Genomic DNA, 14300 nt, shown 5'->3' with positions numbered 1-14300 from the left:
CATGTGCATTCTCAGCAAGTTTTGTTCCGATTTTCCATATGCCATGGAGAAATTAAAATGAAAGACAATATCTTTATGACAGATTGAGATCAGCTCTGTCAGAAATGCTCTGTTCCGTGCAGCATTTTATTTTTTTTATAGCTGCTGTGCTGCATTGTGCCCTGTCAGCATTGTGTTATAAAAGAGAAGCAAAAATGTGACACTGTCTGAACATGCATACACATATCAGCTAGATTATATTTCCATAACGTTCAGTCTGCTTATCTGCTGTTATCTAACTGTTTGCTGTAAATATAAGGTGTCTGTTGTCAATTAAGCACTGTTTGTGTAGTTGCAAGTTCAGAATGGAAAATGCTGAGTGAGTCACTCAGAATCATCTCAATTTTGATCTGTAATATCAACGTGACAAAACTAAGATGACTACTAACTGAGATTGCTAATATGAACAATGTTACTCTGCTTTGTAGGTTCGGCGACGGTGGGTCCTATGAGTCATCCAGCAATAAAGAACAATATGTACGATGGTCCACCCAACAAGATGACAATACCTGGTCAACGGTACTATAACCATGAACTGGGTTCTCCTCAGAGAGATCCGTACTCTGGTTACAGCAGGACAAGACTGGGGGGAAGTGATCGCTGTAGCCAACAACGGTCTCCCTATCGTATCCGCCACCGTGTCCTGCTCAGCCCCTCCTCCTCCACCTCATGTGGCTCGCAGCATTATGGTGATGGGACTCCCTCCCCAAGGACTGAACTTCTGGGGAGTCCTGAGCCCAACATGCTAGGTTTTCATGGAGCTTGCAGCCCAGGCTCTGCCCTTATGAACGGTGATCGTTTTACACCTCTCTCACCACCTAGTGTTCTGCTCCACGGCTCGCCTTCGGCCACCCAGCCTTCGTGTGCCATAGCAGGAAGGACTAATGTACCTGTCAATGCCAAAAGCCCCAATATGCAGAAGCCCTTCTATAGCTTCCCCCACAACAACTTTCAACATAAAGTCCAGCCTGCATGCCATCCACACCCACAGTCGCACTTGTCCCTGTCTCAGCTCCCTCCCTCTTCTGAGATGGACCCTCTTGGTATCCTGGACCCCATTCCAAGCAAGGCTCCAAGTCAGGGTCCCTTAGTGTCAAATGTATCTGGCCTCCAACACAGTGCCCATTCTCAGGTACCACCAATGAATGTAAACATCCCCCCTACCAGTGTCCCTTTGCCCAGCAACCTGCCTTTACCAACTGGGAAGTCTGGACATGTTGGGCATGGCCAGAGGGTCCAGCACCACCCTACCCCTTCATCGGTCTCGTCCTCGCCTATTGTGTCCCCGGTACATATGGCTGGGCCTGTCCTTGCCAGGATGGAGGAGTCACCCCACCGTTCACGTTGCTCCTCCGGATCTTCTGAACATGGGAGCTTTGCTCACCCCACGGGGATCCAGGTTCCTTGTGGGGGTTCAAAGCCACTTCCTCGGGCCTCCTTGGGGTCCCCTCGACCTGCAATGCCGCCAAGTTCATATAAGATGGACAAACTCCATCACTTGAACGATAACCCCAATTACCTGCCAGGGGGGATGAAAAGTAGTCTAAGCAGGCATTCCAACTCCATGTGCCCTCCAGCTCCTGGTTCTGATAGTGTCCTTCAAAGGAATCACTCGGTAGGAATGCCCCTTAACAAGATGCTAGATCAGCAGAATCCTGCTTCCTTCCCAGCCAGCAGTCTTCTGTCAGCCGCAGCCAAAGCACAGCTAGTGAATCAAAACAAACATCCCGACAGCGCAGCGGCTGCAGGCACAGAGGCTCACAGTGGCAGCGGTTTGGGACACCCAGGACTGGTTGGTGGAGGCAGAGGTGGGAACCTAGATGGACACAGCACTTTAAACCAGCGATATCTACCTAATCCTGGGCCGTTGGCGAGCGAGGTTCAAACCGGAAGAGCAGCATTAAGAGACAAACTCATTGGTATGGCTCAGCAGAGAGAAGCGAATCGCAAGCGGAAACTGTCCAATGATGTCAGCGGTGGTGGCGTCAACAATGACAGGGCTTTCGACGTGCTCAAACATCCAATGGGTGGCTCAGGATCAAGTTCGGCTAGCTTTCCAGAGCCTTTGAGGAGAATGTTTCAGCAGGGTAGCCTGCCCCCAAACACCTCCATGGCCCAGCTACTCCAGTCCATGAGCCACCAGAGTGCCCATAATGGGCCAAGCCACGTGGGCCACAGCCCAGCCCGATCCAGCAAATCTCCCTTCTTGGAGGAAGCTTTGCCTCATATGTCAGCTTTACAGCAGAGCTTGCGGGGGCCTCAGCTCCAGGGCAGAACGTTGGTCCCTTTCTTCCAGAACATGAACAACGAAGGTCAGATTTCAGGCCAAGATCTAAACACGGAGCAGTTTAACGGGCCAATGAACGTAATGCATGATCCCGCCTTAGCTGGGAACGTTGGGGTGCTGGGTTACGGTGGTAGACAACATGCAGCCATGGGGTCAATGCAGGACAACCCAAACTCTCACCAGCAGCAGCAGTTTGGACATTATCAGAAACCATCCCAGGTGCAAGGCAACCCCCACTTCAGAGGCAGGGCAGGATTGCCTCCCATGATGTCCAATGGCAGTGTCCAAGCCCTCTCTAAGTCAGGTAAGCAGCTGTTTCTTGATTTTGTTGACTTTTTTGTCCTCTTATCCTAAGTGTGGAGCAAAATCATAGAATCAAGTCAATAGTCTCTACCTACACGTTTTTGTGGTTAAGCGAAGGGCAGTAATTTATTGTGCGCCCTTATGGAGAACTGGTATAGTTTTTGTTCTAGTGTTACAAATAATTGGATATACACTACCGTTCAAAGGTTTGGGGTCACTTAGAAATGTCCTTGTTTTTGAAAGAAAAGCATGTATTTTGTTCATTAAAATAACATCAAATTGATCAGAAATACAGTGTAGACATTGTTAATGTTGTAAATGACTATTGTAGCTGGAAACAGCAGACTGGTGTTTTGCGGGTACTATTTAATGAAGCTGCCAGTTGAAGACTTGTGAGGCGTCTGTTTCTCAAACTAGACACTAATGTACTTGTCCTCTTGCTCAGTTGTGCACCGGGGCCTCCCACTCCTCTTTCTATTCTGGTTAGAGCCTGTTTGCGCTGTTCTGTGAAGGGAGTAGTACACAGCGTTGTACGAGATCTTCAGGTTCTTGGCAATTTCTCGCATGGAATAGCCTTCATTTCTCAGAACAAGAATAGACTGACAAGTTTCAGAAGAAAGTTATTTGTTGCTTGCCATTTTGAGCCTTTAATCAAACCCACAAACACCAGATACTCAACTAGTCTAAAGAAGGCCAGTTTTTATTGCTTATTTAATCAGGACAACAGTTTTTAGCTGTGCTGACATAATTGCAAAAGGGTTTTCTAATGATCAGTTAGCCTTTTAAAATGATAAACTTGGATTCGCTAACACAACGTACCTTTGGAACACAGGTGTGATGGTTGCTGATAATGGGCCTCTATACCTATGAAGATATTCCATAAAAAATCTGCCGTTTCCAGCTACAGTAGTAATTTACAACATTAATAATGTCTACCATGTATTTATGATCAATTTGATGTTATTTTAATTTACAAAAAAACAGACATTTCTAAGTGACCCCAAACTTTTTTAACGTAGTGTACATTAGCCTACTTTATTACAATGATCACAAAAAAACAACAATTTTGTATTATTTTTTGCATAACTCTTTGTCCTTTTCATTCAGTTCACTCGTCTTTGTCACTTGTGCTCTTTTAGAAGCTTTCAACATTGAGCTGACTGCAAAGCATTTTCTGCTGCACAGCCAAATAAAAGTGAAGTATTTTAAGCCTGTGCAAGACCTCTTTAAAGGCAAACATTTTGTACAAGCAGGCAGATAAAACATTTCTGATGTTTTTCAACTTGTATTTCTCACATCAGGCCTTATTGTTTGTGCTTTTTTTGTTTGTTTTGGCTCTAATTTCTTTAACCCATTTTCAGCTCAACTAAGTCATCTTTTCAGCAATGCTTTGACCTGAAACCCAACTCTCACATCTTGGCTATTATGATCAAGTGTGTTTCTCATTGTATGAAATGATAGAAGACCAAACAACAATAACAATGACTCACCAAGTTAGATGATCAAGTATTCTGCTAGAAGTTGTTCTACTGTAAACAATAGGCCTAGTTTCTATCTGTGTCATTGTAATCAGCCTTTAAACAGTGAGTGGAGAGACCTCAGTGTTGTGGAATGCACTTTCTTGCTATGTCCTCTGTGGTCTGCAGCCAGGCCTCTGCATTGCTACGGGTGACAGTCTGTGACTGAGAGCCCAAGAAGCGCCACTAGCCACGCGTCACTGGTTCGTGTATCAGACGGCTGTGTGCGTCCTCTTGGCTAATGTCTGTGTCCTGGAGCTAGCCTCTAGTAACCTACAGTCCTGCTCTTAGAGAGCGAAGGATGGGCGAGAGGGTCATGGAAAATGAGAACAGTGGTTCTAGTAAACAAGTAATGTAATATTTAATCTGAATTACTGAGATTGGGATTTGATCTTAATTAGAGCTGGGCGATATGGACAAAAATCCATATGGTTATAGATTGCCTGAGTTGATGCCATAATGATAAACCAAAGGATCGTTTACAACAATGTGAACCATCACTGTTTCTTCTTCTTCTTCTTATTATTATTATTATTATTATTATTATTATTATTATTATTATTATTCTTTAAACTACTACTAGTTTGAGGGTTGTAGCCATCAATTGTCTCTTTAACAATCACCTATGTTAGAGAACTTATTTCAATCTTCACATTTCTCTAGTATAGGCTACCTATTGCAATGAATGATATCAGCAAAAATGTCTGCGATAAGTGATCGGCATGGTCGGTGTCGGATCATTTTTGGTTTATCATCCCAGCTCTAATCTTAATGGTTGTAGGTAGTTGGGTAGATGAGTAGGATACCAGCTCTGCCACCATATACTTATTGTCTCTGTCATTTTATTCTGAAGTGATACGTAGTAAGTGAAGGTTAGTTATGGCATTTAGTCTTGACACATTCTCTTAGCCCTAGTCTGATTTTAAATGACGTACAGTCCACTCCTGATGTATGCAACAGCTTGGGATTGTTGTGAATGCCGATAGCAGGCGGTGGCACGAGGAAAATTAAGAATTTAAATTGGGACTAGTGAGAAGCACTCCCCTTGAAGGGAAATTGCATTTCCTTTTGATGTGCAATTATCAGGAGTCGAATGTATCTAGACAGATGAACCCTTTTAGCGTAAGCTAATTACAGTAGGTGGAATCTTGTATTTTATACACTTTCATAGTAGTGTCTAGTCACTAGCTATCTGCCAGAGAGTAGGGAGCACTTTCACCTGGACAAGCCAATGCCCTTACAGTGAGAGATGTGCCACACATCCATAAACATGGATGCATTTCTGTTTCGATACAGGAGCTCCACACATATGATCACATTCACTTCCTGTCCAAGCTCTGTGGATTCAGCAAATGTCCTCCGAAACCGTCAAAGTTAGCGGATCATGGTGGCTACTGGCTACTTTGTTGAGGTTTGTCATCTGTTTTTGTTAAATGAACCTTTTTTATTTCAATAGCAATAGACTCCTAATGTTGTCACTGACTGCTATTGTTGACTACTTCTCCTGTTCTACACCATACCCTTGCTGACCGTTTTGAGGTAATGTATGGATATCCATCTAGGCATATGGCTCGAGTTCTAGAAGTTTACGTTCAAATTTTATATCCTGATTTGATTTAAGAGTCAGTGGCCATCTTATCTAAAACACCTAATATTTGGTCTGAAGTCAGTGTGTAGTCAGGAAAAGCCCAAATGAACCCCAGTTGACCCCTTTTGGTTTTCATCTCAACAACATTGTTTTCTTTTCTCACTTGTCTTGTCGGTTTCCTTTTTCTTTCGTATTTGTTCAATCAAGTCCTCAAAAAATCAAGGGAAGTAAATGGGAGTACATTTTGGGCTTGTTTTTACGACCACACTACTCTCTTTTACTGTCTCTTTGTATTTCAACACATCCTCTTCCAATTACCACAGGTAATTGTCTTATTTGGAGTAATTGTGCTATTCCCAAGTGACCCCCCCCCCTTCACTACTTCCTCTCAGAGAATCCCCTGCTTTTTGTGATCGTCACAGAGTCAGTTTGTTAGGTCTCCAGTTGTTGTCTGTAGTTTGCCAAGTTTCAAGACTTCAGTGTTTGCTTATCTTGGAAAAGCCTCAGTTAGCTTGGAGCGGTGTTGACCTCATGATCAGATCTCCCTAGACTCTCCCTTCCTCACTTCACTCATGATCAGATCTCCCTCTACACACCTAATCCCTCACTTCACTCCTCATTCTCCCAACTTTCTCACCCCTATTCTGTTTCTTTGTAATCTCTCACACCTCTCTCTCTCCCTCCCTGTACAGTTGAGGTCAGTAGTTCTCTGAGCTGTGAGCTGAGGCAGGCCCAAGAGGAGAGTCTCCAGTCTCTCATCAGGAGCAGCCAAGCCAATACACAGCAACAGCTTGTTCAGGGTCTGGGTCGTCACTCCATACAGAGCCAGCAGCTCCACAGGTTCCAGAGCCAGGGCTCCCATCCTGTTGCCCCTCTCCCTGGTGGTGCTGCCTCCAACCCCATGAACAGCCTCCTTCAGAGATTCCAGGTCAGGCTGATGTGTTCAGGCTGATGTGTTCCTGGTCTGTTTCAGCCTTATTTTCTCTTACTTTCTGTGTATTTGGATTAGTGTTGTATTTTTAAGGATGATTATTGTTGATTACTGTCAACATAACAGCCCTTCTCCCTCTCTTTTTGTTACAGGGGGGTTTGCCTGAGAGGATTCCACAGCCCAACAGAGCTATGATGAGTCGACCGGGGATTATGTCCATGTCCCAACCCAGTGCCCCTTGCCTCCAGGAGAGTCATCGAGAATACCAGTCTCCCCAGGGCCTTCACAGTGGTGGGGGAGAAGTTATTGATCCTATCCACAGGGAAGCGATGGGCATGGCCAGCAAGAGCACGTCTAATGTCATTACATCAGCGGGTGGTAGCAGTTCCTTCGCTGCTACTGTTGTCTGCGAGCCTGTTGACCTCTCCCATGCGGTCAACTCTGTCATCCACACCGGCCCCCTCCGCTCATATCGGGAGCCAGTGCCGGAGCACCGACACCATCCCAAGGTGGGCCGGCCCCGCAAGAAGACCCCTGAACGGAACAACATCTTCTCCCCCGTTGCCATGGAATCTCCTACAAGATTCCATTCGCCTCGACGTGGAGCCCAGAGAAGACAATGGGACGGAGAGGTGGCGGCCAAGGAGCAGGCTGGTCTGTGGCGTGATGACGAGCCCCTCCAACAGCTTTCCTTAGCCCAGGGCAGAAACGGCACCTACCCAGAAAGGCCCAAAGGTCAGGCCCACTTAGGCCCCCAGGATCAAACACCACTGCAAGTCCCCAGTGGTATGTATGCCCATATGAACGGCAACGGTAGGGATCACACGTCGGGAAGACCCAGACACCCCAGCCTGTCCCCACCAGAGGGCTACTTCACCAAAGACTCCAGCCTCTTCAACGGACATCTGAACGGCCAACTCAACGGGCAACTCAACGGGCACTGCTACAACAGGTATTACAATGGGCACCTGAACGGGAGCCTGAGCGGCGAGGAGGACCTGAGGCCTGGGGACTCGCCCTCCTCCAGTGAGGGGCTCCAGCTCCACCACAGGCCAAGAACTCAGACCCACTACCCGGGAGAGCTGCTCTGGGGCCAGGGCAAAGGCTTCCCTCCATGGCCAGGCAAGATGGGGAGCGAGGGGCACATGTACTCCCTTGGGATGGTGAACAGCATACAGGGCAAAGTGAGATTATTGTATTGTCAGTGTTGTGTGATTATGATTGGTCACATGACTACAGCACATAAGGAAGTGGAGGTCTCCGCCAAAATTCCACCCTTAATTTCAACACAATTTTACATTACACTTTTGCTGCTACTACTGTTGTGCACCATACCTTTTGATAATGCTTTGTATAAGAGAGGAGTTTTAAAATGTGCAGACATTGGGCATGGCATGTCCCTGAAGGATATTATATTCTTCACAAGGAGCATGGCAGGGAAAGAGAACAACTCAGGTGTTCTGCATTCAAAAACTATTTCTGCTCTGTGGCACTGCCAACGGCCTCAGAGATGCCAAAGAATTTGTCGTTTCACCCCCATTTTCACTTCTGTCGACATCCATCGCTTGAATTTATTTACAGCCTATTGTGCCTATTATTATTATTTTCAAAACTACTGTCCAGGCTCTTCAATTTGGGATTTGGGGAATCTGCTTTTATATTTTTTAATGTGACATGTTAATTTAGGCTAACATTTGGACTAGGTGTTATTTCAGTTTGGTTTCTTGCCTAGTTTGACCTTACATATAATATACAGTGGTGGATGAATTTGCCACACCCATTCTTTTTATAGGCCTGTGTGTAGACAGCTATTTGAATAAATCTGACCCCCTTGTATTGAGTAAAACAGAAATTGAAAGCAGTTTGGAAGGGTAGGAGAAAATGCTGCCTCCTTTTTAATTAGAAAACTGTTGAATTCTCTGTCGTGTGTTTAATTAAGGAAGCTTGCCAGTTAGTCATAAGACAATGAGGCTTTATTGAAGTTGAATTGTTGTGATTATTGAGTGTTAAATGAAGTCATTGCTTAGACACAAGTCATTCTGCAAACTCATTTAGAACTCCTATCCTGAGAACAGGGTTCTTTTGGTTTCACTTGGCTGCCTTAACACTCTCATGCAGATGATCCTTTGGTAAAGTTTTTGGTTGAATTCTTCCGGTCAGTGTTTTGGTAATGTTTTTTTCTACTTGCCCTCAGGTAGAGTCAGACAATTTCCAGAGGACACTAACAGAGGATCTGGAGACCCTACACAAAGCAAACAAAATAACTAGAAAGTAAGTTACTTACCCTAATCAGTGGTTCTCAACTGGTTTTGTCTCTGGATGCAAATTGAACCAGGTTGTCTGTCACACTCCAATATTCACATTGCTATTATTTGTTTAGCCAAAATGCCCAAAATCTGGACAACTAGGTTTAATGCATTGTTGATAGTAAATGCACCAATTTACATCATGAGAACAACAGTCACACCTTTTTGTTATCAATAATTGCAATTTCCCATATTCTTGATGAAGAATGTCAAGCTCACTAGTTTGAGACCACAAAATCAACCAAATCCGCTAAATAGCGCTGCTAATAAATATTGAAAATACTGTGATTTAAGAAAATATGTCCAGAGGTTAGATCATTAAAAAAAAATATATATATATATATATACGTGTATTCTTATTTCTACACACTTTCTTCCTGGTTTTAATTGTTTAAGTTCAGACTGGAGTATATTTCATAAAAAAATATATACAGTACCCATCAAAAGTGGACGCAGCAACTTATTCAAGTGTTTTTCTTAATTTTTTACTATTTTCTACATTGTAGAATAATAGTGACGACTTAAACTATGAAATAACACACATGGAATCATGTAGTAACCAAAAAAGTGTTAAACAAATCTAAATATATTTTATATTTGAGGTTCTTCAAAGTAGCCACCCGTTGCCTTGTTGACAGCTTTGCATACTCTTGGCATTCTCTCAACCAGCTTCATGAGGTAGTCACCTGGAATGCATATGAATTAACAGGTGTGGCTTAAGTTAATTTGTGGAATTTCTTTCCTCCTTAATGCGTTTGAGCCTATCAGTTATGTTGTGACAAGGTAGGGGTGGTATACAGAAGATGGCCCTATTTGGTAAAAGACCAAGTCCATATTATGGCAAGAACAGCTCAAATAAGCAAAGAGAAACAACAGTCCAGCATTACTTTAAGACATGAAGGTCAGTCAATCTGGAAAATTTGAAGAACTTTGAACGTTTCTTCAAGTGCAGTCACAAAAACCATGAAGCGCTATGATGAACCTGGATCTCATGAGGATTGCCACAGGAAAGGAAGACCCAGAGTTACCTCTGCTGCAGAGGATAAGTTAATTAATTACCAGCCTCAGAAATCTGCAATTAACTGCACCTCAGATTGCACCTAAGTGTTCACGTAACAGACACATCTCATCATTGACTGTTCAGAGGAGACTGCGTGAATCAGGCCTTCGTAGTCGAATTAATGCAAAGCAACCACAACAAAAGGACACCAATAAGAAGAGACTTGCTTGGGACAAGAAACATGAGCAATGGACATTAGACCGGTGGAAATCTGTCCTTTGGTCTGATTAGTCCACATTTTTATTTTTGTTTCCAACCACCGTGTCTTTGTGAGATGCAGAGTAGGTGAACGGATGATCCCTGCATGTGTGGTTCCTACTGTGAAGCATGGAGGTGTGGTGGTGCTTTGCTGTTGACACTGTCAGTGGTTTATTTAGAATTAAAAGGCACACTTAACCAGCATGTCTACCACAACATTCTGCAGCGATCTGCCATCCCATCTGGTTTGCTGCTTAGTCCCACTATCATTTGTTTTTCAACAGGACAATGACCCAAAATACCCCTCCAGGCTGTGTAAGAGCTATTTGGCCAAGAAGGAGAGTGATGGAGTGCTGCATCAGATGACCTGGCCTCCACAATCACCTGACCTCAACCCAATTGAGATGGTTTGGGATGAGTTTGACAGCCGAGTGAAGGAAAAGCTGCCAACAAGTGCTCAGCATATTTGGGAACTCCTTCAAGACTGTTGTTAAAGCATTTCAGGTGACTACCTCTTGAAGCTGGTTGAAAGAATGCAAAGCTGTCATCAAGGCAAAGGTGAAGAAGAAGAATCTCAAATATATTTCTATTTGTTTAATTTCATAGTTTTGATCTAGAAAATAGTACAAATAACTCTTGAATGTTTAGGTGCGTCCGAAAGTTTGACTGGATATAGATAGATAGAAATAGAACTAGGGGGTGGCAGGTAGCCTAGTGGTTAGAGCATTGGGCCAGTAACCAAAAGGTTGCTAGATCGAATCCCCGAGCTGACAAGGTAAAAATCTGTTCTGCCCCTGAACAAGGCACTGTTCCTAGGCCGTCATTGTAAATAGGAATTTGCCTAGTTAAATAAATAAAAATATATAGATATATAAAATCTGTTCCTGTAGTTTTTATCAGATACAGTAATACAAATGTTGTCTTTCTTACAGTGGAGGAAAACGGAATAACAACCTAGAAGCTGCTATACAGGAGGCTATGAGCGAGCTGGATAAGATGACAGGCAATGTGAGTACTCTGACGTCTAAACATCATGGGTAGATTCATAGTATTTGGTTATGTGTACTGTATATACACACCTCTCTCTAGACATGTCCTTCGGGTGTCCAAATGTGTGTGAGTCTACGGTCTCTAAAGATGGTGTTCCATTTTTATTTCCTAATTTCTTTGGCGCACCAGATGTCACAGAGAGAACGACAAGTCAAGACCCCTAAACCCAAGAGGAGGAAGATCTCCAGATGACAGTGAATGTGTGGATCCGTTACTTCAGTGGCCTTCTAAGTAGCGGTCCATCTAGCCAATGGGTTTCATTGTAGCCGAAGTGGAACCGCTAGCAAGTTAGCTGTGTGCGCGTTAGACGCGACCATTGTCCACTCTGTTAAATCAACTTGGTACTTAGTCCAGCTGGATTGGTGCTACAATTAGTCAACACCCCTTCCACCTTGACCACCACCAAGACACTGACAGTGAAAGAAGTACAAGAAAGGATGGAGGAACCTAGCTGCAAAATAATCGCTATGATATATCCACTGCTAGCTTGTCCTTATATAGAATCTCATTCTTTTCCATATGAGGAAATTGTTGGTACAAATATTTCTGATGCATTTTAGATGTACAATAGACAAAGGAAAACAGTACATTATATTCAGTGATTTAATTGTGTATATTGTTCAGTATTATCATAGATGAGTCGATCTAATGCTCATTTTCTAATGTACATGTCTATCTTCTATGTTTTTATTTTGCACAAAACAGTGCGGCCAGAGATTTCTTTTTTTCAAAAGAAAAGCAGCATAAAGGCATTTTTCTACAGATCTATTGAAACATGCTGTTAAGCATCAAACCCCGCAGAAGGGTTAGGAACATTTGAACTTCAACAGACACTATTTTCAGGAAGGTTGTTCTTCTCTTACTGGAAAGGCATACAGAGTCCCAAGAAAAGTATACTGGAAGATTTGAAGATAGACACTGGGTCTATCTGAACATAGAGAGACGTGCAAATACTTTCTCTTATGTTTTTATCCAAGAAAAGAAAAAGCCATCAAGGGAAGGAGTCTAAAAAAAATGCCTCTTAAGTTAAATTATATTTACTCCCAAAGTAAAATGTATTTTCTCTGAATATTTTTGATACAGATTTTCTGTGTTATATCTGCCAAATGACTTTAATTGTGAGTGTTTTGTGTTCATAAAAAAAAAAGGGTAAGTTATTGTAAAGTATAAACAAATTTGTTGTATACATGCATTCTGATACTTAAGTATTCAATATTAACAGTTGTAATATATGGTTCTGTCACTAGTGTTTAATTTACAATTAAGTTAATATTTAAATGTAATTTGAGCATTGCTCTTTTGTGTTTTTGTTGTTTTTGTTTTTTTTTACCCTTGAATGTGTCATTTTCAAGTGTCAAAATGCCTTATTGGATGAACTGCACATTTACAGTTCAGAAGAGATCAGTATTATACACGTTGGTTTCGCTTGCTCTGAAAAGCAAGTTTAAACGACCCACGACAGTATGAGAGTGAACATTGATTTGAGCCTTATATCCAATGCTATAACCCCCAGCTGCCAAAGCTATGCCCCATCACAGGTTGGGACTTTTAGTTGATATTATTTACCTTTTTAATACTCTATTGAATAGGTGGCCTTAATTTAGTTGATTTACATTTGTTTGTGTTGCTTTTGTACTTTCATTATTTATTTATGAATCCCATATTTATTTGTAGATTTGTTACATTGCATTAAAATGGTTACTTAGCAATAATACTAAGAGTTGTACACTCTGAAAAGCCTTTATGGTGTTATATTTTTCTCTTAACAAATGAACAGCCTATATATGGATAAATATTCAGTCAGTGGTTTTTAAATATGAATTTATATATTTGTGTTTATTTATGAAGTGTAATTTCTTTGGATGCGTGTATGTGCATATAGTGTTGTTGTTTTTTTATTACTCATGTCAAAACTGAGTGTATATTCCCATAGCCTGAAGACATTTTTAAATGTTTATATTAAATGAGTGAACTTAATTTTCTGTACTTTATACCCTGACTCAGGAGGGGAACCTTCTGATTTGATCAGTCTTGGGTAAATCTGAAATTGTAAAACTGAAAAGTTCTTGATAAGTTTGTCCAAAAATGTTGTATTTAAAATACAATATCAAGTCATATGTATTTCATTCTAAAAGAACAACAGGGCATCCTAAAATGTAATCGCTAGGTGACCAAGTGTTAATACAAGTGTCATCAACATTAGATTCATCTTGTTTAGAATTATTTAATTTAGCACTCTTACTCCTAAAATATGAAGAGCTCACCACTAGTTCATGGACTAAGTAATTCATGTTAACTGTTTTCCATTTCAAAATACTAGGCTTATTTATCATTAAAGTATCATGAGTTACATTTCATAACAATTATTTAGGTCTTCCATTTTCAACTTTTTGTCTACTGCAATGATCTTGAGTGATTGTGTTTATATGGAATAAATGTTTTGCCATCTTGGGGGAAAAAAAACTAAAAAACAGTTTGAATTAGCTTTTTATTGACTTTTTCCATGTCATTTTTGTGATTTTTATTTCAGGACATACGGTACAAGCTGAGTGGCCCACATTGGTTTTATGATGTGAAAATATTTTTATTTGTTGTTAAACATTTTTATTTTAAGTCATTTGGCATTTTAACAGTCACATGATGTGGCACCAACATTTAAGTATATTTTGTACTTGGTGTTCTTATAGTTTTTAATATCTTTCTGCATACATAACAGCTGTAGCATCTCCCCTTTCTGCTTCTCCAGCAGAAATGTTTCACATTTAAAAAAAGTGTGCCTGAAATTACAGGCAGTGGAAAGTGGCTATTATGCTTCGTTCAAAATCTTTCCATTGTGTTTGTTCCATAGGGATGTACAAATTTGACAAAGTATTGCATTCATTTTGCAATAAAAGTATGTATTCTATCAACTGTGGTTTGTGATTTTTATCATCTCTTCCAGTCCTTTTATCAAAGTTTCCCCTTAAAGCAACTAACTACAACACACCTAACCTAATTCACTTCAAATCCAAACACATCTGT

General features: G+C 41.7%; 1 protein-coding gene across 2 annotated transcripts in view; it reads left to right on the top strand.

Moving 5' to 3' along the window:
• The window catches only part of LOC109871244 (methyl-CpG-binding domain protein 5), a 42688-nt gene extending 28500 nt beyond the window's left edge, over positions 1 to 14188 (top strand). Inside the window, exons 5-10 of one of the 2 annotated variants that reach the window (XM_020462054.2) lie at positions 468 to 2630; positions 6427 to 6662; positions 6818 to 7849; positions 8860 to 8936; positions 11162 to 11237; positions 11409 to 14188. In XM_020462054.2, the coding sequence (XP_020317643.1) occupies positions 468 to 2630; positions 6427 to 6662; positions 6818 to 7849; positions 8860 to 8936; positions 11162 to 11237; positions 11409 to 11471 (3647 nt within the window). In that variant the 3' untranslated portion in view covers positions 11472 to 14188. Of the gene's footprint in view, positions 1 to 467; positions 2631 to 6426; positions 6663 to 6817; positions 8937 to 11161; positions 11238 to 11408 lie in introns of both variants that reach the window. The other variant, XR_004205642.1, reaches the window with a different exon arrangement.
• Positions 14189 to 14300: the final 112 nt, after the last annotated feature.

The sequence above is a fragment of the Oncorhynchus kisutch genome, linkage group LG26, assembly GCF_002021735.2.
Source record: "Oncorhynchus kisutch isolate 150728-3 linkage group LG26, Okis_V2, whole genome shotgun sequence".
NCBI classification, from domain to species: domain Eukaryota; kingdom Metazoa; phylum Chordata; class Actinopteri; order Salmoniformes; family Salmonidae; genus Oncorhynchus; species Oncorhynchus kisutch.
Note: the sequence above shows the minus strand (reverse complement) of the source record. Positions and strands in the feature narration are given on the sequence as shown.